This window comes from Prorops nasuta, unplaced genomic scaffold (assembly GCF_024137725.1).
Source record: "Prorops nasuta isolate Cenicafe-Biocafe unplaced genomic scaffold, Cenicafe_Pnas_1.2 PNAS00031, whole genome shotgun sequence".
Lineage (NCBI taxonomy): Eukaryota > Metazoa > Arthropoda > Insecta > Hymenoptera > Bethylidae > Prorops > Prorops nasuta.
The window spans coordinates 500,926-525,735 of record NW_027116828.1 but is presented as its reverse complement, the minus strand read 5'-3'; the positions used below and the strand labels follow the sequence as shown (position 1 = coordinate 525,735).

The 24,810-nt window shown below is 31.8% G+C and overlaps 1 protein-coding gene across 1 annotated transcript; it reads left to right on the top strand.

Annotated features, from left to right (window-relative positions):
• The first annotated feature begins 10,775 nt into the window (after positions 1–10,775).
• Positions 10,776–16,045, top strand: LOC136782994 (uncharacterized). Its single transcript, XM_066742776.1, has 10 exons — positions 10,776–10,894; positions 11,073–11,192; positions 11,368–11,493; positions 11,589–11,675; positions 11,776–11,898; positions 11,975–12,041; positions 12,132–12,241; positions 13,266–15,164; positions 15,235–15,411; positions 15,607–16,045. The coding sequence occupies exons 2-10, from the start codon at positions 11,147–11,149 to the stop codon at positions 15,813–15,815; spliced, it is 2,844 nt and encodes a 947-aa protein (XP_066598873.1). The 5' UTR covers positions 10,776–10,894; positions 11,073–11,146; the 3' UTR covers positions 15,816–16,045.
• The last annotated feature ends 8,765 nt before the right edge of the window (positions 16,046–24,810 follow it).

Here is a 24,810-nt window from a genome sequence, read left to right as displayed (position 1 = left end):
AAGTGTAGTCGCAAGCGGTAGGGCGAAAAAGAAAAAAAAATGCATTACAATCAAGGACACTGCCTTCTTTTAAGGAAATACTAGAGTTGAAAAAAAAATATCCAGGCTATTTCACAAGAAATTCTGCTGCTATAAAAACATGGGTGAATAACCAGATTAAAAGAAGAATATAAAATATATTAAAATGAATATTATAATATCGCATATTATTATTGTAAGCTCCGAGTTTCATTTATCTGCTTTTGCGTAACATAACAGAATTATTGCTTAATTTTTTTTCTAATTATAATTAGTTTAAATTACAGGCAAAATTTCAATTAATGCCAGTTATTTTAATAAACGCAGTTTATTTTATTTTAACAAATTATAACCATTGCGTTTGGATCATATTTCACATGTAATTTCTTTCAACATAACACAGATAATTGTATTATGGTTCGATAGTTATTAGAACTGTATAGAAAGTAGCTTTAATCTTATAATGATATTATAACTTCAATGATTTCAGTTGGAAAGTTTAATGTTCTAAATGTATTATAATATTAACATAGATTTTATCCAATATATAAATATATATGAATTGTTTTTTTATATAAACGAGTTTATAATAAAATTGAAGATATTTCAAATGGTGATGACTCCTGCCATTAAATAAGTACTTTCCTTCCAGTCTATATTAATATACATATACATATTTATATGTATTTATAAATATTAACAATTAATTAAATAGAAAGAAGTCTTATTTTGTAAAAATTAAAATAATAGAATACTAATTCTTGGAGTAATTTAAGAAAACAACAAAATATATAAAGGATTTGTTTTATCTTACTGCAGAACATACGTAAGCGTAAAAATTCATTAGCCTTTTAAACTTTTGTCATATTTAGAGATCTAAACACTAATTTACTAGACTATTCCACTTATAGATTTCTAAGGAAATGAGAGCTTATTTATTACCTATTACAATGGCTTAAGACTACATTTCTACCAACATGAAATTTTCTGATATTTTAATTCTTCTAAGAGAAAAGGCTGTACCGTATTGAAAAATAATAATTCCATAATATTTATAAAAACATCAAAATCATTTAAGGACATTGTCATATTAAATATTTACTGTACCATTCAGACATGTTTTATATATGAAATAAATAAAATCCTCGTTTATAAGTGAATAATTAATACATAACCATTGAAACATAATTAAAGGGCAAAAAAAAAGAAACGTCATTTTCATATTTGCATTGGATGCTATCTTAATATTTATATTTGTTCTTGTTTCTTATTGACCTTAAATATTCTGGTAAAAAAATGTAATTCTTTATTAGATTTTAATTTACGAGGAGCTATTTTCATCGTAAACGCATACTCTACACCTCCCCAAATTTCATTTTGTAAATAAGTGTTTGCATCTATTTTTTTCTACGTTTATTTATCAAAAATTCGAATTGCTAATCAAAAAAATTAATTCTTATCATTTTATATAAATAAATTTAAGAATCGAATTTGGTAAGTTTGTAGAGTTTATTTATACGATTAAAATAACTCCTCGTTCATTAAAATCTAATAAAATAAAATTAATTTACGAGAATATCTAATTTCAATAAGATAAAAGAACAAATATAGATATTAAATTAACATACGATGCAAATATGAAAAAGATGTCTCCTATTTTGCATTCTCTTTTAATTATTTATGTATATATATATCAATATTAATTATTAAATTATAAACCAAGATTTTATTTATTTAAAATATAAACATGTCCCACAGTACATTAGATATTTAACGCAACAACGTCCTTAATTAGAAACTTATTATTGACTACATTATTATCTAACATTAGCACTTTGTAAATTATTGAAATTTTCTATAAAACAGCGCTCTATTTCTTCTGTCCTATTATTTAAATACTTTAATAGCTTTCGAATGTCTGATTTAATAAGTAAAATCTTTCGTTTTTGAAACAGAGTCTCAATTGCTACACGCACAATAATTTCCGGTTTTACATTCGAAATACTACAGACTGTGTATTCAAACAATTAAATCCCTGGCAGAAACAAATGAAACAAGAAATGGGTTTAAAACTCCATCTACGACAACTACAATGGGCACTTTATTAAAGCAAATAAGTAAACGAGCTATTACAGTGTATATATTGCAGGATGATAAAGAAAAACTAGAATTAGTAGAAAAGTTTTTGAAACTGATAACCGAAGACTGTTCTTCGTCAATTGCACGCGTAGCAATTGAGACTCAATTTCAAAAGCGGAGACAATCAAAAAAGATATTGCCTATTAGATCAGACATTCAAAAGCTAATAAAGTATTTAAATAATGGAATGAAAACATATAATTCGTCACTTAATACTACATTGAATGTATCGAATTCTATAATAAATACATCTGGAAATGGAGTACCTGACGATGAGGCCATGATCGTTATTAGTGTTGAATCTGGACTTAAAAAAGATTTTTGTATGTACTGTCATACTCATCAAACCAAACTGAGTCGTCACTTATCAAGAAAGCATGGGGATATTAAAGAAGTCAAAGAGTTTCTCTTAATACAAAAAGGACGCCGAGAGCAAAAAATTTTGATTAATATAATCCGAAAACAAAGTCAATTTTATTATAATACAAACTCTCAAGCAAATAAAGGCGAACTGAAGGTAATGAAACGCCCCAATGAAAAATTGAATAAAAGAGCAGTTGACTTCGCTTTTTGTCCTCTATGTAAAGGTTCATACTCTAAATCATCTCTTAGATACCATTTTCGCACTTGTAATAAAAAAAGGAATAAAAGTAATAGAAATATATTAACTAAGTCAAGACAAACTGCTGGACGCATACATGAAGTTGCTTGTGACGTATTGCGTTAACGAGTATTTCCCACACTCAGAGAGAACACCATTACAAAGACAATTCGTTACGGTGAGTTGTGCATTCTTTTTGGAAATAAACTCTGTGATAAATATAAAGACGCACATTTCTACGACATGATCCGTCAAAGATTACGTCAAATTGGTCGATTTTTATATGAAATTAAAAAAAGGGATAGCGATATAAATGATTTGTTTTCGGTTTTACATCCGAAAGGAGCGCTGCTACATAGAAGATTTCAATAATTTTGAAACGGCTAATGAAAAAACTTTCGGTGATTCATTTAAAAAAATGTCAGAAGGGCAAAAGAAAACTACTTTGAGATACATGCGCTTTACCATGCGAGGCAAGCTGGGAAAAACAGTGTCAGTACTATTAACTCGAGATGCATTCAAATATATAAAGATACTGCTCCAATACCGCCAAAGTGCCAAAGTACACCCTAAAAACCCTTATCTTTTTGCTGTTCCTGGCACACTTAAGGGTGATTACAAATATCTTAAAGCTTATTTCATTTTAAAAATTTTTCAGAAGAGTGTGGAACAAGTAATCCTGAAGCATTGCGTCGTACAAACTTGTGAAAGCATTTGCCTACCACTTGCTCTTTTTTAAACCTTAGAGACAACGAACTTACAGATTTAGTTGCCTCTATGCGGCACGCAGAAAAAATGCATTTTCAATTTTGGATGTAAAACGGAAAATAAATTATTTATATAGTTAGCCCTTTTTTTAACTTCATATAAAAAACCAATTTATCGTAATTTTTAATGAATCATGTCGTAAAAATGTGCGTCTTTATATTTATCATAGAGCTTATTTTCAAAGAGAATGCACAACTCCTCTCGTATTGAATTGTTTTTTTAATCGTAAACTCTCTGAGTATAGCAAAAACATGTTGACGCAATACATCACAAACAATTTCATGTATGCGTCCAGCAGTCTATGTGAGTTAGTTAATATATTTCTATTTTTTTTTTATTACGAGTGCAAATAGTGTATCTAAGAGCTGATTTCCAGTATATACCTTTACATTAAAGGTAAAAAGTGAAGTCAACTGTTGTTTTATTATATTTTTCATTAGGCTTCTCTCTCAATACTTTCAGTTCGCGTTTATTTACATGTGAATTATTTTTATTAAAAAATTCAATTTTATTCAGATTTCATTAATCAAAGTTTTGTTCTCTCGATGTCCTTCTGGTATTACGAGAAACTTTTTGACCTCTTAATAACATCATTCTTTCTTGATAAGCGTCAAACCAGATTTGTTTCATTAATGTGGCAGTACATACAAAGATCGTTTTTAAGTCCAGCTTCAACACTACTAACGATCACGGCCTCAACGTCAGGTACTCTATTTCCAGATGTATTTATTACAGAATTCGAAAAATTCAATGTAGGAATAACTGACGAATTTTTACTCATATATGCTAACGTAAATTTCTTAGATTCGTTAATTCCTATTAAATCTACATTAGAAACGTCTGAGTCAAAAGTATCAGGATCATAACTTGCACCACTTGTATTGTTGGATTCTTCTTCCCATGCTTCTAAAATAAAAATTAGACTTTATACAACCTGAAAATTACAATTATTTTGTATCTTAAAATCATTAAACAATGAGAATATTTAGTCGAAGGAGGTGGGGACATGTATTAAGCCCACTTGATGCGGGGATTGGTATAAGACTATCAATTATTAAATAAATCTAAAGATAAAGTGAAAAAATCGAAAACAACCAAGTGAGGGAGGAAAAGCAGTGATACGCGAATTATTTTTCTATTATCCCTATTAATCTCCCCCTCCCCCCTCCCGCGCTCTCTTAATCCACTCTATTTTTCTATGTCTTTGAAATGTATAATAAAAATTAGTTTACTAAATTGCCTGACTGTTAGAACAAAGAAAACAAAAGGGATAACAGAAGCAACGTGCGGAGCAATGTTCATGTTTTTCGTTCTATTATCCTCTCACTATCATCAGAAATAGTCATACGGTTTAGCTAGCAATCGTACAAAACTAATATAGACAGATGTTGGTGAAAAGTTATATAGGCATATATTCTGACAATTTAAAAATCTTCATTGAAATGTATAATTTTTCTATTATTTATGGAGCTTGAATAAGCATATAATTAACAAGAATATTAACATGTACCCAAATAAGCAATTTACGATTTAACGTTGTCAAAAATAATATATATATATAATATACTATAATTTATTGAAATCATGCCACAACTGAATTAATTTATTTAACAGCTACCAATTCTATTTATTGTGAATAACTACAAATCGAAAATTGTTCATATAAGAATGAAAATTCAGTGCCAAATTTGTAATAATTTGTAGCATTTTAGCTCGATTGTAACGAATTTTAAATTCTTGTGAGAACTAGTTGCACGTAAGTTTACATTAAACCTATTTAAAAACGAGAACCGTAGAGACAATTGCCTTAAACCATAACTATCTTCCCCTTCGACAAACTAATTAAGACTTTATATATAAGAGAAGGTTGGATACAATTATTTGTTATTTGGAAATTAAGATATCTTATAAACATTCTTTGAGTAAGGCTTACCATTCTCAGGCAGATTTGATCGATCAATTTGTGGGACACATGAAACTTCCTCAAAGCTTTCATTTCCGAAGCTTCCTAGATTCACGTCTTCCATTATAATTGAGCTTATTCTAGATTTTTTAATTTATTAAATCAAATGATGAATTAATATAAATAAATATTTTTTAGTTAAAATAAATTTATAAGAAAATTAATCCAACCTTATATCATTGGTTGCTTCTATAGAATAACTATAATTAATGTTTGTTTTACTATGCTCAGAGGCATCTGCAATTAAAATAAAATTATTTAGCATAAGGATTTAATACAAAGATTCAATTAAAGGAGCGAACAATTTTTATACCTAGTGAGGAATAAGGAACTACAGCATTTGATCCATCAGTAGAAATAATATTATCAGTAGTAATAAAATTATTATGACACTCTGATTTTTCTTGTTCATAGCTATCATTTTGTTTATTTAAACCTAAAACGTTTCAAGAAAAGAGTAATAAAAAGTAAAAAAGGTAAATATACGATTTTACACATTCACCTTTGCTACAAATTACAAATTTATAATATTTTACCTTCTGAAAAATTTTCGTTGGTAATGCAAGTATTGTTAAAAGCACTCCAAATATCAGTATTAGTACCAGATAATTTAAAATTTACAGCTGTAACATAAGTAAAAGTACACGCAAATTAAACAATAAAAATTTAAGGAAAATTATAAAGAATTAAATAAATAAAAAGGAAGAGGACCATGTACCTTCACATTCCGTTATTGTGAGATCATAGGCACTGCTATTATGTAATTTATGGTTATTACTATCAACATTATTCAGATCAGCTACATTATTCTTATGTATATATAGATTATTTTGGGAATATTGCCCTGAAAGAAAATTTTACACAATCTCTTAATTATCAATTTATATCATTTCTTCGTAAACACACAAAATTTATATTTTCTCTTAGCCACTATAAATATAATGGTAACTTTAATAGTTACAGAAGCACACAAGCACTTAAGATAAATATAATATAAACAGAGCTAAGGAAGATGATACCTTCATATTCATGAGTATTAGATTCACCAGGAACGGCAATAATCATCTGATCAATAGAAATACATGTTCCATCTGATGAATCTCTTTGACAAATATTGGAATCATTATTATTACATTGTGCTGAAAATGAAGAATATGAAATACTTGGAGTTACTAACTTTTATATATCACATTAATAATTTGGTTAAATAGAAAATCTTCCATGTATTTCTGCAGGAAACCTTGTGTTACAGAATAACATGTAATAAGTTTCCAGAAATTAAATGGATTCTGTGGAAAGAGTTTAGGGAACAAATACCTTCGAAATCAATGGCCCTAGGTTCCCCAATTTTATGACCAGTGTCTGATTGTAGAGTAGTGCAGCTTATTTCAACAGCTGAGTCTTTTTGGCAATTACTGGTACCATTGGTGTTACACCGTACTGAAAATGAAGGTTATGAAATTCTTATATTTACTTACTTTTACATGCTAAACATTAATAATTGCTCTGATTTCCAAAATTTTTCTATAGCCCACTTACGTAATAGAAGAACATGCAATATGTTTTCAAGAAATAAATGGATTCTGTGGAAAGAGTTTAGGAAACAAATAGCTTCGCATTCAATGGCCCTAGGTTCCCCAGATTTATGACCAGTATCTGATTGTACAGTGGTGCAGCTTATTTCAGCAAATGAGTCTTTTTGGCAAATACTGGTACCATTGTTGTTATACCATGCTGAAAATGAAAGAAATGAAATGCTTATATTTCCTCACTTTTACCAGCTAAGCATTAATAATGTGCTCCGATTTCCAAAGTATCAAAATTTTTCTATAGCCTACTTTACGTAATAGAAGAACATGCAATAAGTTTTCAGAAAATAAATGGATTCTACGGAAGGAGTTTAGAGAACAAATACCTTCATGTTCTATGCCACTAGGTTCCCCAGTTTTATGACCAGCATCTGATTGTACAGTGGTGCAGCTTATTTCAACAACTGAATCTTTTTGGCAAATACTGGTTCCATCATGGTTACGCTGTGCATAAAATGGAGGATATGAAATGATTGTCATTACTCATTTTTTTTTTTTACAAGCCATACATTAATTATTTTTTTATATACCCAAATGTGAATATTTTTCTAAAGCCCCCTTTAAGTAATAGAGTAATATGTAAGAAGTAATAAAAAATTAATTTGACTATACGGACGTTTAGATAATAAATACCTTTGCATTGTTTGCCACTAGGTTCACCAGTATTATGACCAATATCCGTTTGAAGAGTTTTGTAACATGTTTCGACATCTGAGTCTTTTTGACTAATTCTGCTACCATCCTTGTTACACCGTGGTTAAAATGTATAGGATATGAAGTGCATATAATTACTCATTTTTACATGCCATACATTAATAATTTGCTGAAATAGTAAAACTTAAAAACTTTTTTATAGCCCCCTTCAAGTAATAGAACATGCATAATGTGATCAAAACTTGATTTGACCGTAAGGATAGATTTAAGAAAATAAGTACCTTTTCGTTCTATAACCCTAAGAATTCCAGCATTAATGTTAATTTTATTGTATTTTTGAGCCAAATCACATTTGATTTTAGTTACAGCTTTCTTATCATTGCTTCTTTTTTGACTTGGATTGATAAAAAATTTTTATTTTATTTTTATATTATTGAATATTAGCTTTATAGGTTTTAAACAAAGGAACAAATTTGAATATTCTATTTAATTATCTTTCCTCTTCTTCGGTTGGTTATAATTATTTTTTTCAGCTTTTATAGTTTCTACACCGTTTGTTTCTAAATTATCTTTTATTTTTATAAGATTTTTATGATTTTCTGAAAATTTAAGGAAAATGATTAAACAAAACAATGTTGATAGTAAAAAATGTATCTACTTAATTTTTACTTACTAGAAATTTTAATGATTTCACCAGCATAAAGTTCACTATTTGTACATGAAATATCTGCTTCTTTAGAGATATAATAAACATTATCCGTGAATAAAGCAAAGCTTATATTATTGAGTCTAAACGAATGTAGTATACTTTTTGCGGTAATGGTGATTGTTTTATAAATTAGCTTTGTTAGAAAACCAACGATCAATATGCACACGAGCCATGAGGAAGTCCAAGGAAGTCTAGAAGTTCTGGAATGTTCTTCAACTGTTTAACGCTGGAAATATTGCAACATTGCCTTAAAAAAATGTGATGATTTGAGGACGTTTTTTGCTTGTTTTGAATTTTAGGCAGCGGCCACTATAACTTCCCGCGGTTAGAATGAGTTTTACAAGTGAAGCCAGTCTGCGTCTATATCGTCCCCCTACTATGGCGTCCGAGTCTATATAACTATATAAGCTGGGTAGTCAGAGTGGGGGGTCCGCTTAGACCCAGACTGGCTTTACAGGGTAAAATTCAAATTCTAACCGCGGGAAGTCACAGTTGCCGCTGCCGATAAATTAAAACAAGCAAAAAACGTCATGAATGCTCGGAATTTGTTTAAGGCAGTGTTGCAAAATTTTCAGCGTTAAACAGTTGAAGAACATTCCAGAACTTCTAGACTTCCTTGGACTTCCTCATGGCTCGTGTGCATATTGTTCGTTGGTTTTCTAACAAAGCCAATTTATAAAACAATCACCATTGTCTCAAAAAGTATACTTCATTTGTATAGACTCCAAAATGTATGCTTTAGTTTTATTCACGGATAATATATATTATATCTGTAAAGAAACAGATATTTCATGTAAAAATGGTGATCTTAGCATTAAATATAAAGATGGTAAACGATATGCTGGTGAAATCATTAAAATTTCTAGTAAGTAAAAATTATGTAGATTTATTTTTACCATCTACATCGTTCAATTAAATTATTTTCCTTCGATTTTCAGAAAATCACAAAAATCTTATAAAGATAAAAGATGATTTAGAAAAAAACGGTTTGGAGACCATAAAAGCTGAAGAAGATAATTCTGATCAACCAAAGAAGAGGAAAGGTAATTGCATAAACTATTCACATTTGCTCCTTTGCTTTAAACCTATAAAGATGACATTCAATAATATAAAGAAAAAACTAAAAATTATTTTTCAATTTAAGTCAAAAGAAGAAACAATGATAGGAAAGCTGAAACTAAAAGCAAATGTGATTTGGCTAATAAAGAAAATACAATTAATATTAATGCCGGGGATCTTAGAGCTACAGAATATAAAGGTATTTATTTTATTAACTCTATCCTTACAGTTAAATAAATTGTTGATTACTTATTGCATGTTATTCTATTATGTAAAGAAGGCTGTAAAAAAGTTTTGAAATTCTGGTATTTAAGCAAATTAATAATTCCTGGCAAGCAGAAGTTAGTAATTACATGCATTTTATATCCTTCATTTTCAGCACGGTCTAACGATGAAGGTACCAGTAGTTCTCAAAAAGACTCAGCTATCGAAACTTGCTACAGAACTCTTCAAACAGATACTGGTCTTAACACTAGTGAATCTAGTAAAATTGAATGCCAAGGTATTTATACTCTAAACGTTTATCATGTAATCAAATTAATTTCTTATTACTTCTGGCATATTATTCTATTACCTAAAAGGGAGCTATGGAAAAATATTCAAATTTGGGTATATAAAAAAATTACTGATGTATGGGTTGTAAAAATGAGTAGTAACAATCATTTCATATCCTTCATTTTAAGCACGGTGTAACAATGATGGAACCATTATTTGTCAAAAAGACTCAGCTGTTGAAATAAGCTGCACCACTGTACAATCAGATACTGGTCATAAATCTGGGGAACCTAGGGCCATTGAATGCGAAGGTATTTGTTCACTAAACTCTTTCCGTAGAATCCATTTATTTCTTGAAAACATTGCATGTTCTTCTATTACGTAAGTGGCCTGTTAGAAAAATTTTGGAAATCAGAGCACATTACTAATGTTTAGCATGTAAAAGTAAGTAAATATAAGAATTTCATAACCTTCATTTTCAGTACGGTGTAACAACAATGGAACCATTATTTGTCAAAAAGACTCAGCTGTTGAAATAAGCTGCACTACTCTACAATCAGACACTGGTCATAAATCTGGGGAACCTAGGGCCATTGAATGCGAAGGTATTTGTTCACTAAACTCTTTCCGTAGAATCCATTTATTTCTTGAAAACATTGCATGTTCTTCTATTACGTAAGTGGCCTGTTAGAAAAATTTTGGAAATCAGAGCACATTATTAATGTTTAGCATGTAAAAGTAAGTAAATATAAGAATTTCATAACCTTCATTTTCAGTACGGTGTAACAACAATGGAACCATTATTTGTCAAAAAGACTCAGCTGTTGAAAAAAGCTTCACTGCTCTACAATCAGACACTGGTCATAAAATTGGGGAACCTAGGGCCATTGAATGCGAAGGTATTTGTTCCCTAAACTCTTTTCACAGAATCCATTTAATTTTTGAAAACTTATTGCATGTTATTCTGTAACGTAAGGTTTGCTGCAGAAATACATGGAAGATTTTCTATTTATCCAAATTATTAATGTGATATATAAAAGTTAGTAACTCCAAGTATTTCACATTCTTCATTTTCAGCACAGTGTAAAAATAATGATTCCAATATTTATCAAAGAGATTCATCAGATGGAACATGTATTTCTATTGATCAGATGATTATTGCCGTTCCTGGTGAATCTAATACTCATGAATATGAAGGTATCATCTTCCTTAGCTCTGTTTATATTATATTTATCTTAAGTGCTTGTGTGCTTCTGTAACTATTAAAGTTACCATTATATTTATAGTGGCTAAGAGAAAATATAAATTTTGTGTGTTTACGAAGAAATGATATAAATTGATAATTAAGAGATTGTGTAAAATTTTCTTTCAGGGCAATATTCCCAAAATAATCTATATATACATAAGAATAATGTAGCTGATCTGAATAATGTTGATAGTAATAACCATAAATTACATAATAGCAGTGCCTATGATCTCACAATAACGGAATGTGAAGGTACATGGTCCTCTTCCTTTTTATTCATTTAATTCTTTATAATTTTCCTTAAATTTTTATTGTTTAATTTGCGTGTACTTTTACATATGTTACAGCTGTAAATTTTAAATTATCTGGTACTAATACTGATATTTGGAGTGCTTTTAACAATACTTGCATTACAAATGAAAATTTCTCAGAAGGTAAAATATTATAAATTTGTAATTTGTAGCAAAGGTGAATGTGTAAAATCGTATATATACCTTTTTTACTTTTTATTACTCTTTTCCTGAAACATTTTAGATTTAAGTAAACAAAATGATAGTTATGAACAAGAAAAATCAGAGTATCATAATAATTTTATTACTACTGATAATATTATTTCTACTGATGGATCAAATGCTGTAGTTCCTTATTCCTCACTAAGTATAAAAATTGTTCGCTCCTTTAATTAAATCTTTGTATTAAATCCTTATGCTAAATAATTTTATTTTAATTGCAGATGCCTCTGAGCATAGTAAAACAAACATTAATTATAGTTATTCTATAGAAGCAACCAATGATATAAGGTTGGATTAATTTTCTTATAAATTTATTTTAACTAAAAAATATTTATTTATATTAATTCATCATTTGATTTAATAAATTAAAAAATCTAGAATAAGCTCAATTATAATGGAAGACGTGAATCTAGGAAGCTACGGAAATGAAAGCTTTGAGGAAGTTTCATGTGTCCCACAAATTGATCGATCAAATCTGCCTGAGAATGGTAAGCCTTACTCAAAGAATGTTTATAAGATATCTTAATTTCCAAATAACAAATAATTGTATCCAACCTTCTCTTATATATAAAGTCTTAATTAGTTTGTCGAAGGGGAAGATAGTTATGGTTTAAGGCAATTGTCTCTACGGTTCTCGTTTTTAAATAGGTTTAATGTAAACTTACGTGCAACTAGTTCTCACAAGAATTTAAAATTCGTTACAATCGAGCTAAAATGCTACAAATTATTACAAATTTGGCACTGAATTTTCATTCTTATATGAACAATTTTCGATTTGTAGTTATTCACAATAAATAGAATTGGTAGCTGTTAAATAAATTAATTCAGTTGTGGCATGATTTCAATAAATTATAGTATATTATATATATATATTATTTTTGACAACGTTAAATCGTAAATTGCTTATTTGGGTACATGTTAATATTCTTGTTAATTATATGCTTATTCAAGCTCCATAATTAATAGAAAAATTATACATTTCAATGAAGATTTTTAAATTGTCAGAATATATGCCTATATAACTTTTCACCAACATCTGTCTATATTAGTTTTGTACGATTGCTAGCTAAACCGTATGACTATTTCTGATGATAGTGAGAGTATAATAGAGCGAAAAACATGAACATTGCTCCGCACGTTGTTTCTGTTATACTTTTTGTTTTCTTTGTTCTAACAGTCAGGCAATTTAGTAAACTAATTTTTATTATACATTTTAAAGACATAGAAAAATAGAGTGGTTTAAGAGAGCGCGGGAGGGGGGGGGAGATTAATAGGAATAATAGAAAAATAATTCGCGTATCACTGCTTTTCCCACCTCACTTGGTTTTTTTCGATTTTGTCACTTTATCTTTGGATTTATTTAATAATTGATAGTCTTGGATCAATCCCCGCATCAAGTGGGCTTAATACATGTCCCCACCTCCTTCGACTAAATATTCTCATTGTTTAATAACTTTAAGATACAATATAATTGTAATTTTCAGGTTGTATAAAGTCTAATTTTTATTTTAGAAGTATGGGAAGAAGAATCCAACAATACAAGTGGTTCAAGTTATAAGCCTGATACTTCTGACTCAGACGTTTCTAATGTAAATTTAATAGGAAGTAACGAATCTAACAAATCTACGTTAGCATATATCAGTAAAAATTCGTCACTTAATACTACATTGAATGTATCGAATTCTATAAAAAATACATCTGAAAATAGAGTACCTGACGATGAGGCCATGATCGTTAGTAGTGTTGAATCTGGACTTAAAAAAGATTTTTGTATGTACTGTCATACTCATCAAACTAAACTGAGTCGTCACTTATCAAGAAAGCATGGGGATATTAAAGAGGTCAAAGAGTTTCTCTTAATACCAAAAGGACGCCGAGAGCGAAAAATGTTGATTAATATAATCCGAAAACAAAGTCAATTTTATTATAATACAAACTCTCAAGCAAATAAAGGCGAACTGAAGGTAATGAGACGCCCCAATGAAAAATTGAATAAAAGAGCAGTTGACTTCGCTTTTTGTCCTCAATGTAAAGGTTCATACTCTAAATCATCTCTTAGATACCATTTTCGCACTTGTAATAAAAAAAGGAATAAAAGTAATAGAAATATATTAACTAAGTCAAGACAAACTGCTGGACGCATACATGAAGTTGCTTGTGACGTATTGCGTCAACGAGTATTTCCCACACTCAGAGAGGACACCATTACAAAGACAATTCGTTACGATGAGTTGTGCATTCTTTTTGGAAATAAACTCTGTGATAAATATAAAGACGCACATTTCTACGACATGATTCGTCAAAGATTACGTCAAATTGGTCGATTTTTATATGAAATTAAAAAAAGGGATAGCGATATAAATGATTTGTTTTCGGTTTTGCATCCGAAATACTATAAATTATGTATTCAAACAATTCAAACCCTGGCAGGAATAAATGAAACAGGAAATGGGTTTAAAACTCCATCTACGGCAACTGCAATGGGCACTTTATTAAAGCAAATAAGTAAACGAGCTATTACAGTGTATATATTGCGGGATGATAAAGAAAAACTAGAATTAGTAGAAAAGTTTTTGAAACTGATAACCGAAGACTATTCTTCGTCAATTGCACGCGTAGCAATTGAGACTCAATTTCAAAAGCGAAGACAATTAAAAAAGATATTGCCTATTAGATCAGACATTCAAAAGCTAATAAAGTATTTAAATAATGGAATGAAAACATGTTATTCGTCACTTAAAGAAAAGTTCTCGTACAATGATTGGAAAAATTTGGCCGAATTTACACTAATCTCAGTGCAGCTCTTCAATAGACGTAGGGCAGGAGAAATGGAGCGCTGCTACATAGAAGATTTCAATAATTTTGAAACGGCTAATGAAAAAACATTCGGTGATTCATTTAAAAAAATGTCAGAAGAGCAAAAGAAAACTGCTTTGAGATACATGCGCTTTATCATACGAGGCAAGCTGGGAAAAACAGTGTCAGTACTATTAACTCGAGATGCATTCAAATATATAAAGATACTGCTCCAATACCGCCAAAGTGCCAAAGTACACCCTAAAAACCCTTATCTTTTTGGTGTTCCTGGCACACTTAAGGGTGATTACAAATATCTTAGAGCTTATTTCATTTTAAAAAAATTTTCAGAAGAGTGTGGAGCAAGTAACCCTGAAGCATTGCGTGGTACAAACTTGCGAAAGCATTTGGCTACCACTTGCTCTTCTTTGAACCTTACAGACGACGAGCTTACAGATCTGGCTGCCTTCATGGGGCACGCAGATAAAATTCATAAAGAGCATTATCGCCAACCTGTACTTAGTAAAGAAATATTGCAGATATCTAAAATTTTAGAAATAGTGCACGGTAACGATATAAATGATGAGAGTGATGATTCGGTGGACAATCAAAGCGGTATAATTTTCTATAAATTTTATTACTTGTTTTCTAATCAGTTTAGCATTATATTCTATTTTTTTAATAGGTATAGAAGAAAATGTAGATGATCCGCCAACGAAGAGAGTGCGTAGAAATACTGACTCGGAATGGTTAGAAAATCAAGCTGGTTCGGCTGAAATTATTCCTAAAAAAGCATTCCCTCTTGACGAGGATAACTTCACTTATATTGCAGAAAATTTACCAATGAAGAAGAAACGATCAAGTAAAAAATTATTAATTATTCTTCTCTTAAGTATTTGTAGCTTTATACTATCTTGATTTAAATGTTATGTAGTAAGATAAAACAAATTCTTTATGTATTCTGATATTCTTTCCTTATATTACTCCAAGAATCAGTATTCTATTATTTTAATCTTTACAAAATGAGACTTTAATTTTATTTCATATTTGCATCTAGCTTCACCATTTGGAAAGTGTACTCGTAAGCGGTGGGGCGAAAAAGAAAAGGAAATTGCACTTAAAGAGTTCGGACATCACATTGAATCAAGAACACTGCCTTCTTTTAAGGAAATACTAGAGTTGAAAAAAAAATATCCAGGCTACTTCACAAGAAATTCTGCTACTATAAAAACATGGGTGAATAACCAGATTAAAAGAAGAATATAAAATATATTAAAATGAATATTATTATATCGCATATTATTACTGTAAGCTCCGAGTTTTATTTATCTGTTTTTGCGTAAAATAACAGAATTATTGCTTAATTTTTTATTCTAATTATAATTAGTTTAAATTACAGGCAAAATTTGAATTAATGCTAGTTATTTTAATAAACACAGTTTATTTTATTTTAACAAATTATAACCATTGCGTTTGGATCATATTTCACATGTAATTTATTTCAACATAACACAGATAATTGTATTATGGTTTGATAGTTATTAGAACTGTATAGAAAGTAGCTTTAATCTTATAATGATATTATAACTTCAATGATTTCAGTTGGAAAGTTTAATGTTCTAAATGTATTATAATATTAACATAGATTTTATCCAATATATAAATATATATGAATTGTTTTTTTATATAAACGAGTTTATAATAAAATTGAAGATATTTTAAATGGTGCTGACTCCTATCATTAAATAAACACTTACCTTCCTATCAGTAAAATTAATACCATTTTTAATCATAACAGATCATTTGTTTTCTCAATCACTCATAGGTGTTATTATAGCGTACTAAATCTATAAATTAAACAAACCTTTCATCATAATAATCTGAAAAATCTTTATTTCTTGTATATGCTCATTTTATGCACTGCTGATTCTAGGGATAGAGTAAAATAAATTTTGTATCTTTCGTATGAAATATTCTTTAAGTACAGTTCTACTTTAAATTGGAATTAATTATAGTAAAACTGAAAAATTATTGTAATGTTGATTACAGTCTGTTGGGAGAAATATCTCATATGAAGGTCTAATATTTTTGTTGAGAATTTTAACCGTTTTCTCTTCTGAATATGCAGTTTCCATTACTTATACCTCAGACTGTATTAAGAATCAACGTCGAATGAGTCCCAATTAATGAGCACAATGTTTAATGTAATGAATTTATATTCACATTGAAGGTTCTTTCTATGGACCCGAGTTCTACTCCATTAGATAAATACTTTAGTCCTAATAATTACTGATATATAAAAACGCTTGTTTTCATAAATCTAATTAAACAAGAACCATTTTTGAAACCAAATTTTAAACACATGATATTATATGTTATCATTGAAAGCATTAATGTTGTATTGTCATCATTGAAAGCAGAGAAGAGCTATATGTCGGAAAAATAAAATAAATATAAAAAATATATATATACATATGTAGTAGAGGTGAGGTGAAATTTTCGTTGATAAAAAATGCGTACAAAGCAATCAAGGAAATCGACATCTAACCGAATATTTCATTTGTATTTCAGTAATGTACCGGACTCATTACAACTCATCGTATCCGTAGTAGAAATATATTTGGACACTTATTAGTGATCGAATAATCAGTTAAACAGATGAGATATAATTTCTCTATCAGCAAAATCATCTACACTTTTAGATTAGGCTACTAGTATCAACGTTTGAATGAAAGATTAAAACATTTTATTATTCGACAAACGGACTCTCCGTTATAAAAATTCAGTAACTACGTAAAAAATGATTGATAAAAATTATATTAATGAATCCTATTATTATATCTGAGGCTTTAAAAAGATTCCATAATATTGAAAGAAGCTGGAAAAAGAGGATACGACTTACTACAAATATAAGCGGTTCTAACATTACTGACAATATATAATTAACTGTTTATATATATCAGTAATTGTAAGAACCAAAGCTTTGATACAATGATAAAGTCGGCACTGCGTGGAATTAGATCAATCTTAATGTAAATTGATTGGTGTAATAAATATGATATAATGATAGTGTTTTGACATACACACAAGATAAAATGCTAGACGACAAACCTTTTATATTTCTCAAAAGAATGGATTTTAAAGCAAGAAATAGATATTAAACTGAAACCATTTTACATGGTCCTGATTTCTATCTTTATATCAAAACTGTGGTCCCTTTAATTACTGATATATATAAACACTTAATTATATATTGTCAGTAATGTCAGAACTACTTATATTGCAAGCAAGTCGTGTTTATGAAGCTTCTATGAAATATTATTAGATGTTTTTAAAATGTAAGAGACGATCATAGATTCATTAATCTAATTTATTTCCAACATATATATTTTATGTAGACACTCAATTTTTTTAACGGAGGGTCCGTTCGTTAAATAGCAAATAGCAAAATCTTTAAATCATTCATTCAAACTGTGACACCTGTGGTTTTATCCGAAAAGATAGTTGATTTTGCTAATAGAAATTATATCTCTCATTTGTTTAGCAGATTATTATATCGCTAATAAGTGTGCTAAAATATATCTACTACGATTGCGATGAATTATAATGGATTTGGCATAATAGTGAAGTACAAATAAAATATATAGTTAGATGTTGATTTCCTGGATTGCTTTATACACATTTTTCATAAACGAAAATTTCGCTTCACGCCTGGCCAGTATAAGTATCTTAAGTTGATTTTATACTTCCGACAAGATCTGACCTGTTTTCTAATGTAATACATTCAATATCCTCTATAAACTTTAGCTACTCGTTTTTTCGAACTACTGTATCATATATAAATCCACATTAGCGAGATTGAAAAAATTTTTTGCTCGGTCCTATTAATTATCGATTTATAATAATAATCATTGAATTCATCAAATCTATTGCATTTCAATATACCTCATTCTCAATAGATTGTAAAATTAATAAAATAACCTTCTTTAATTAATGTATACTAAAAATTTTGCAATGTATACGCAATATATACCAATTCTATGTTAATACTAGAAAAGTCCTTTTAATTATCAATACATAACAGAATATCAATTTGGTTTATATCTTCATAGAAATGATATACATTTAAAAAATGAAAGCGAAATGTGACTCCTGAGAACGAGGTATATCAATGTATACAAATGTATACGATACTTTAGGATGGTCCTCATATCTGTCCTTTTATAAACATATATATATATATATACCTAACTGAGTATGGTATCTCTGGATTGCGTGAATCGATTTTGATGTTCATGGGCTCAAATAATAGCATGTTCCAAACCATTTCAAGAAAAACTTTACTGAAATCATGACAGTGTATCATTTACGGAGAAAAATCGACTTAAAAATTGAGACGGCCAAACTTGCTGTATAAGATACAGTAGTGCCTCGACGGCGGTATAGACACGTCTATACTTACTTTTATGTACTTGCCGTCGAGACACTACCGTGCCCCTTAATGAAAAAATTAAGCGAATTTCAAGAGAGTGATAGTGAATGGGCTTTACAAAAAATCCATTATTTATTGGTTAACATTTATGGTTTAACCGGTTGCACGCGGGTTGTAGAATTTATCTAACACCAGCTATCGCAAGTAGGAAATCTCTGATAAATTTGGAAATCAGTGATAATGCATGTTTCGCGTGGTCCGAGACGGTGGCACTCTATCCGGCTAAACCTACGGCTAATCTAAAGCGCACGTCCTCTTATTCACATTTTCGGACTGTTTTAGACGCCGGTAGCATAACCTTTCCGACTACGCTAAAACAGATTCCGAAATTCGAGACGGATAATGACGTGTCGGTCAACATCTTTACCTTGGAGAATGAAGAGCAAAATACCGAAGCAAAAATCAGAATTGTACATCTTCAGGTGACGAAGAAGAACAGATCGAGGCATGCTAATCTTCTTCTCGTCAACGATGAACAGGGAGCTGCACATTTTATGTGCATAAGAAATCTCTGGAGACTGGTGCGAAGCCAATTCACCAAGAACAAAATTGCACATTATACAGGGTTAGAGATTATAGGGTGACAACCCGAAAAATTTGAAAAGAGGAGAGAATTTTAAGAAAAAAATTCAAATACAACTTTTTAATATGATTAATATTTACAGAGTTACATAACAATTTGTTTGGGCGAAGGGCCAGTATAAATTTTTATACAGCTCGGAAAATATTAACAATATGAAGAAAATTCATTAAAATTGTTTATAGAAGTAATAATAAGGAAGAAATAAGTCTAATAACTTTTTACTATATTATTGACATTTTTCCAGTTATAGAACAAAATGTTTGGATCTAAATTGGCTACTCAGATAAACTACATAAATTGTTAAGTAACTCGTTAAAAATGAACAATTTCAAAAAATCTGTAGAATAGCTTTTTAAAGATTTTGTAATTGGCAATAAAAAACTCATACGAAATTTTTTCGTATCATTTACACTTATCGAATTACTTAACAATATGTTTGGACTACATATACTGTTGTGTTACCCAATAAATATAAATAATACGAAAAAATTTCGTATGAGTTTTTTGTTGCAAATTACAATATCTTTAAAAAGGTAATTTCTTCCTTATTATTACTCCTATAAAAAATTTTAATGAAATTTCTTCATATTGTTAATATTTTCCGAGCTGAATAAAAATTTATACTGGCCCTTCGCCCAAACAAATTGTTATGTAACTCGGTAAATATTAATCATATTAAAAAGTTGTATTTGAATTTTTTTCTTAAAATTGTCTCATCTTTTCAAATTTTTCGGGTTGTCACCCTATAATCTCTAACCCTATATGCGATCGGTATGTATTAATAATGATACAAATATAACTGCATATGTTTTATATTATTTTTTTTTTTTAGATGTCTCCACTACTTTCGCACAGTGGAGAGGCTCGAGTCGCATGAGCAGGATTGCGCGCAGCTCAACGATAATCTCCGCTTGATACTACCGAGCGAGTCCGAGGATCGCTGGGTTTCCTTCAAGAACATCAAAAATGGGGAAAGAGTGCCATTCGTCGTATACGCGGATCTCGAGTGCATATTATCAAAAGTTGAACAATCGAACAGTAGCAATATTTATCAGAAACATGAACCTATCAGTGCATGCTATTATTTACAAAGTGCTCGCGATGCGTCACTCTCGAGATACGATGCTCATCGGGGTACCGACTGCATTGAATGGTTCGTACGCGAGCTCGAGGTTATTGCGCGCATCGCGAACGAGAAACTGGGGACTATCGTGCCCATGCGTTATCTTAGCCTTAGCGAACGATTGCATCACTGTAATGACCACAATTATCATATATGCAAAAAGCCGTTTCTTCCAAATCAACTTCGAATTCGCGATCATCATCATCTGACCGGCAGATACAGAGGACCGGCTCACAATAATTGTAATTTAAATTTTAAAGATTCGCATGCAATTCCAGTGATTTTCCACAATTTTTACGGCCATGATTCGCACTTTATTCTCGAGACGATCGATAATTTGTACGAGGGATCGGTATATCTGCTGCCTGTACATAAGGAAAAATACATTTCATTCACCACATATTTGCGAAATTATAATATACGGCTGAGATTTATCGATTCGTTCAAATTTATGGCTTCCAGTTTGGACAAATTGAGCTCGTACTTGGCGGAATCTCAGCTGGCAAGTGTGAGTTCACAATTTTCGGACTTGAGCGTCGACCAGTTTAACTTGCTTGCGAGGAAAGGTATTTTCCTTACGACTATATAGATAGTTCGACTCGATTGGAAGAGACGGCTTTACCACCGCGCCAGTCGTTTCGCAACAGACTGACCGACAGCGATGTCAGCGAGGAAGCATACAATCATACCGTAAAGGTATGGGCCGAATTCTAGATGCGCACACTTGGGGAGTACAGTGACCTGTACTTGAAGACCGATGCCCTATTGTTGACAGACGTTTTCGAAAGCTTTCGCGATAGTTGCATGCAAAATAACAACTTGGATCCAGCCCATTATTACACGCTTCCGGGCTTCACATGGGACGCGATGTTGAAATATACGGGAATCAGGCTGGAGCTTTTCACGGACGTGAATATGTTGCTGTTCGTAGAGCGCGGTATACGCGGTGGTTTGAGTCAGTGCTCCGATCGCTACGAGAGGGCCAACAATCGGTACATGCGAGACTACGATCCGGCGGAACCGTCGAAATATCTCATGTATTACGACGTAAACAATCTGTATAGGTGGGCAATGTGTCAGCCGATGCCCACCCATGGATTCCGATGGATCGAGGACGCTGCCAATCTCGATGTCTCCGCTATACCCTCGGATCATCTCGAGGGTTATATTTTGGAGGTCGATTTGGAGTATCCGCGCGAGCTTCGCGACTAACACGCGGACCTACCGTTCTGCATGGTGCGCGAGAAAACGCCACGTGCGAGACAGGAGAAGCTGCTGGCATCTTTAAACGATAAGACGCGTTACGTAATACATTATCGCGCTCTGCAAAAATGTATGCGTAATGGGCTCGTACTGAAGCGTATACATCGCAGTATAAAGTTTCAGCAGTCCACCTGGCTACGCGATTACATCGAGCTGAACACGCGTTTGCGCACCGCGTCCACTAACGAATTTGAGAAGAATCTCTTCAAGTTGATGAACAATGCGGTTTTCAGTAAAACAATGGAGAACGTGAGGAATAGAGTTGACGTGAGGTTCGCAACCAAGTGGGAGGGAAGATACGGGGCGGAAAGCCTGATTTCCACACCGCATTTTCATAGTCTCGCGATTTTCAATGAGAATTTGGTCGCGATTCAATTATCGAAATTGTCCGCGAAAATTGATAAAACCCATTTACGTGGGAATGAGTATTTTAGATATTTCCAAAATATGCTTGTATGAATTTCACCATGACTATATGCTTCTTACATTCGGCAGTAAATGTAGAGCGATGTATACCGACACGGACACTCTCATATACAGTGTCGAGTGCATCGACGTTTACTTGTACATGAAACAGGATCTCACGCGATTCGACACCAGCGATTATCCTGACGATAATCAGTATGACTTGCCACGCGTCAACAAAAAGATACCTGGTCTGATGAAGGATGAGAACAATGGTCGTATCATGACCGAGTTCGTAGGACTGAGGGCAAAAATGTATAATTGTCAAGGTGCAGGACTGCACGAAAATTGTTAAAAAAGCCAAAGGTGTCAAAGGTTACGTTATCGCTAGAAATATAACATTTGACGACTACAAGGATTGTTTGGATAATTTCACCGTACAGTCTCGCAATCAAAATTTAATTCGATCGAAGCTGCGCCAAGTTTTCTCGATCAGTCAGAGAAAAGTCGCCCTCAGTCCGTACGACGACAATCGTTTCGTTACACCCGGCACCGTAGCGACTCTACCCTGGGGACATAAAGAATAATTTTTTTTTTTATTTATTCGCTTTATTGTTTTTATTTTAAGAATATATATATATATTTTTTAATGATACATCTTAATAAAAGTTCTTATAAAACATTGTTCTTATTTATCCAGCAATTGTGCGTCCTGTTGAATCCCAGCCACTTAACAAACACTTTATCGCCCTTTCTGCGCAATAATCTCTCCACCAGATACACATCGGGATTGATAGTTTTCGAAAGCTCGTATTCGTAAAATCTACTCAACAGTTCCGTACCCCTGGAATCCTTGAGGAGATACGTTGCGGGATTGGTCCTCTGCACTTTCACCACCTCAAATATTTCGGTGGTCCAATTTGGCATGTAGCCTTTGGCGAACATCTGCTTGTATTTACTAATTCGTACGAAATCGCCGACTTTGAACTTGGCACGACCTGCGACCTTGATGTTGCTGTATACTGTCTTGAGTAGTTTATCTGAATGCTCGGGTTTCACATCCACGGGACGCATTCCCGTGGTACGGTGCCTTCGCGCATTGTACGCATCAACCAACTCTTGCAGCATAGCGCGCCACTTGTAATTGCCGTTCAGCGTAAATCGTTTCCACATTTCCGTCTTCAACGTACGATTCCAGCGCTCGACTATCGACGCTTTCATCACGCTGTAAGTCGAGTAGTGATTTATTCCGCGTTTCTTCATCAACGCCTGAAAGTCACTGTTGTAAAACTCCTTGCCGTTGTCGGTCTGTAAATTTTTCGGACATCTGCTGGTCTTTAGGATTCTCGTCATTGCCGTCGTCACTTCTCTGCCACTCTTGGTCTTTATTGTCACCGACCAAGCGTAGTTCGAGAGAGTATCAATTACAGTGAAAATGTACTGGTGATCTGCATCGACGTAATTGCGCATATCAACAAGATCGGCCTGCCAGAGATCGTCGAAGCCGCGCACGATGACTCTTCTGCGTGGAAAATTTATCCTCGCCGGTGCATGGGCTCCTCCACTAACTGAATTTTTTCTTTGCTCATTTTTTTTTCAAAAAATGGACAGATTCTTAGAATTTATTATTGATAAGTGTTTCAAGCATCAGATCTTTCCCACTCACTTTTTCACCAAATTTTTCAGACATTGCTTGCAAAGTTTGATTCATCTTTTTCTCAAATTGTTCATTATGTTTATTCAATGTTATTGTCAAATATTGCTTAAATTCAAGCAGTAAATATTCAAAATGTGGTTCGTGAAAGTGTTTCCTACTCTCACCATCCAGTCCAATTCCAAATTTATTTATCGACATTTCAAAATAAATGCACTACTCTCACTTTTGTTTCAATAATCAGTCTCTTGTTCCTCGTTATTATTCCTCTTTTTGATGACTCGTAATGTCGAGAGTATACAGTCTCGATGTATATTAAACAAATGCAAATTTCACAACAGCAGGAATCAGACATATAATTTTTTTTACCTCGTGCTACCGAAAGACGTTGATATTACACTGAGGTAAGAATATAACGTGCAAATTTCTTTATACGATAAGATCCTCCCCTTGCAACTCCTCGATTATCGACTGTATCTCGTTGTGATGACTTGTATTACCGGCAGCCACCGATGCGATCAAAAGTCTCAAACGTTCGATCAATTCATTCGGATTGTTCCAATGTACGTAGTTGATTGGTCCCTCGGTGACACGCATAAGACTTTACCTCCTTTTTTTATGATGATGTTGACGCTTTACTTGCGCCTGATGTTGAAGGTTTACTTGCGTCAGACGTTGATGGTAAACTATTAGGCGGTAACATTGGTTTTCCCAATAGCAATGGTTTCATAATTTCTGTAT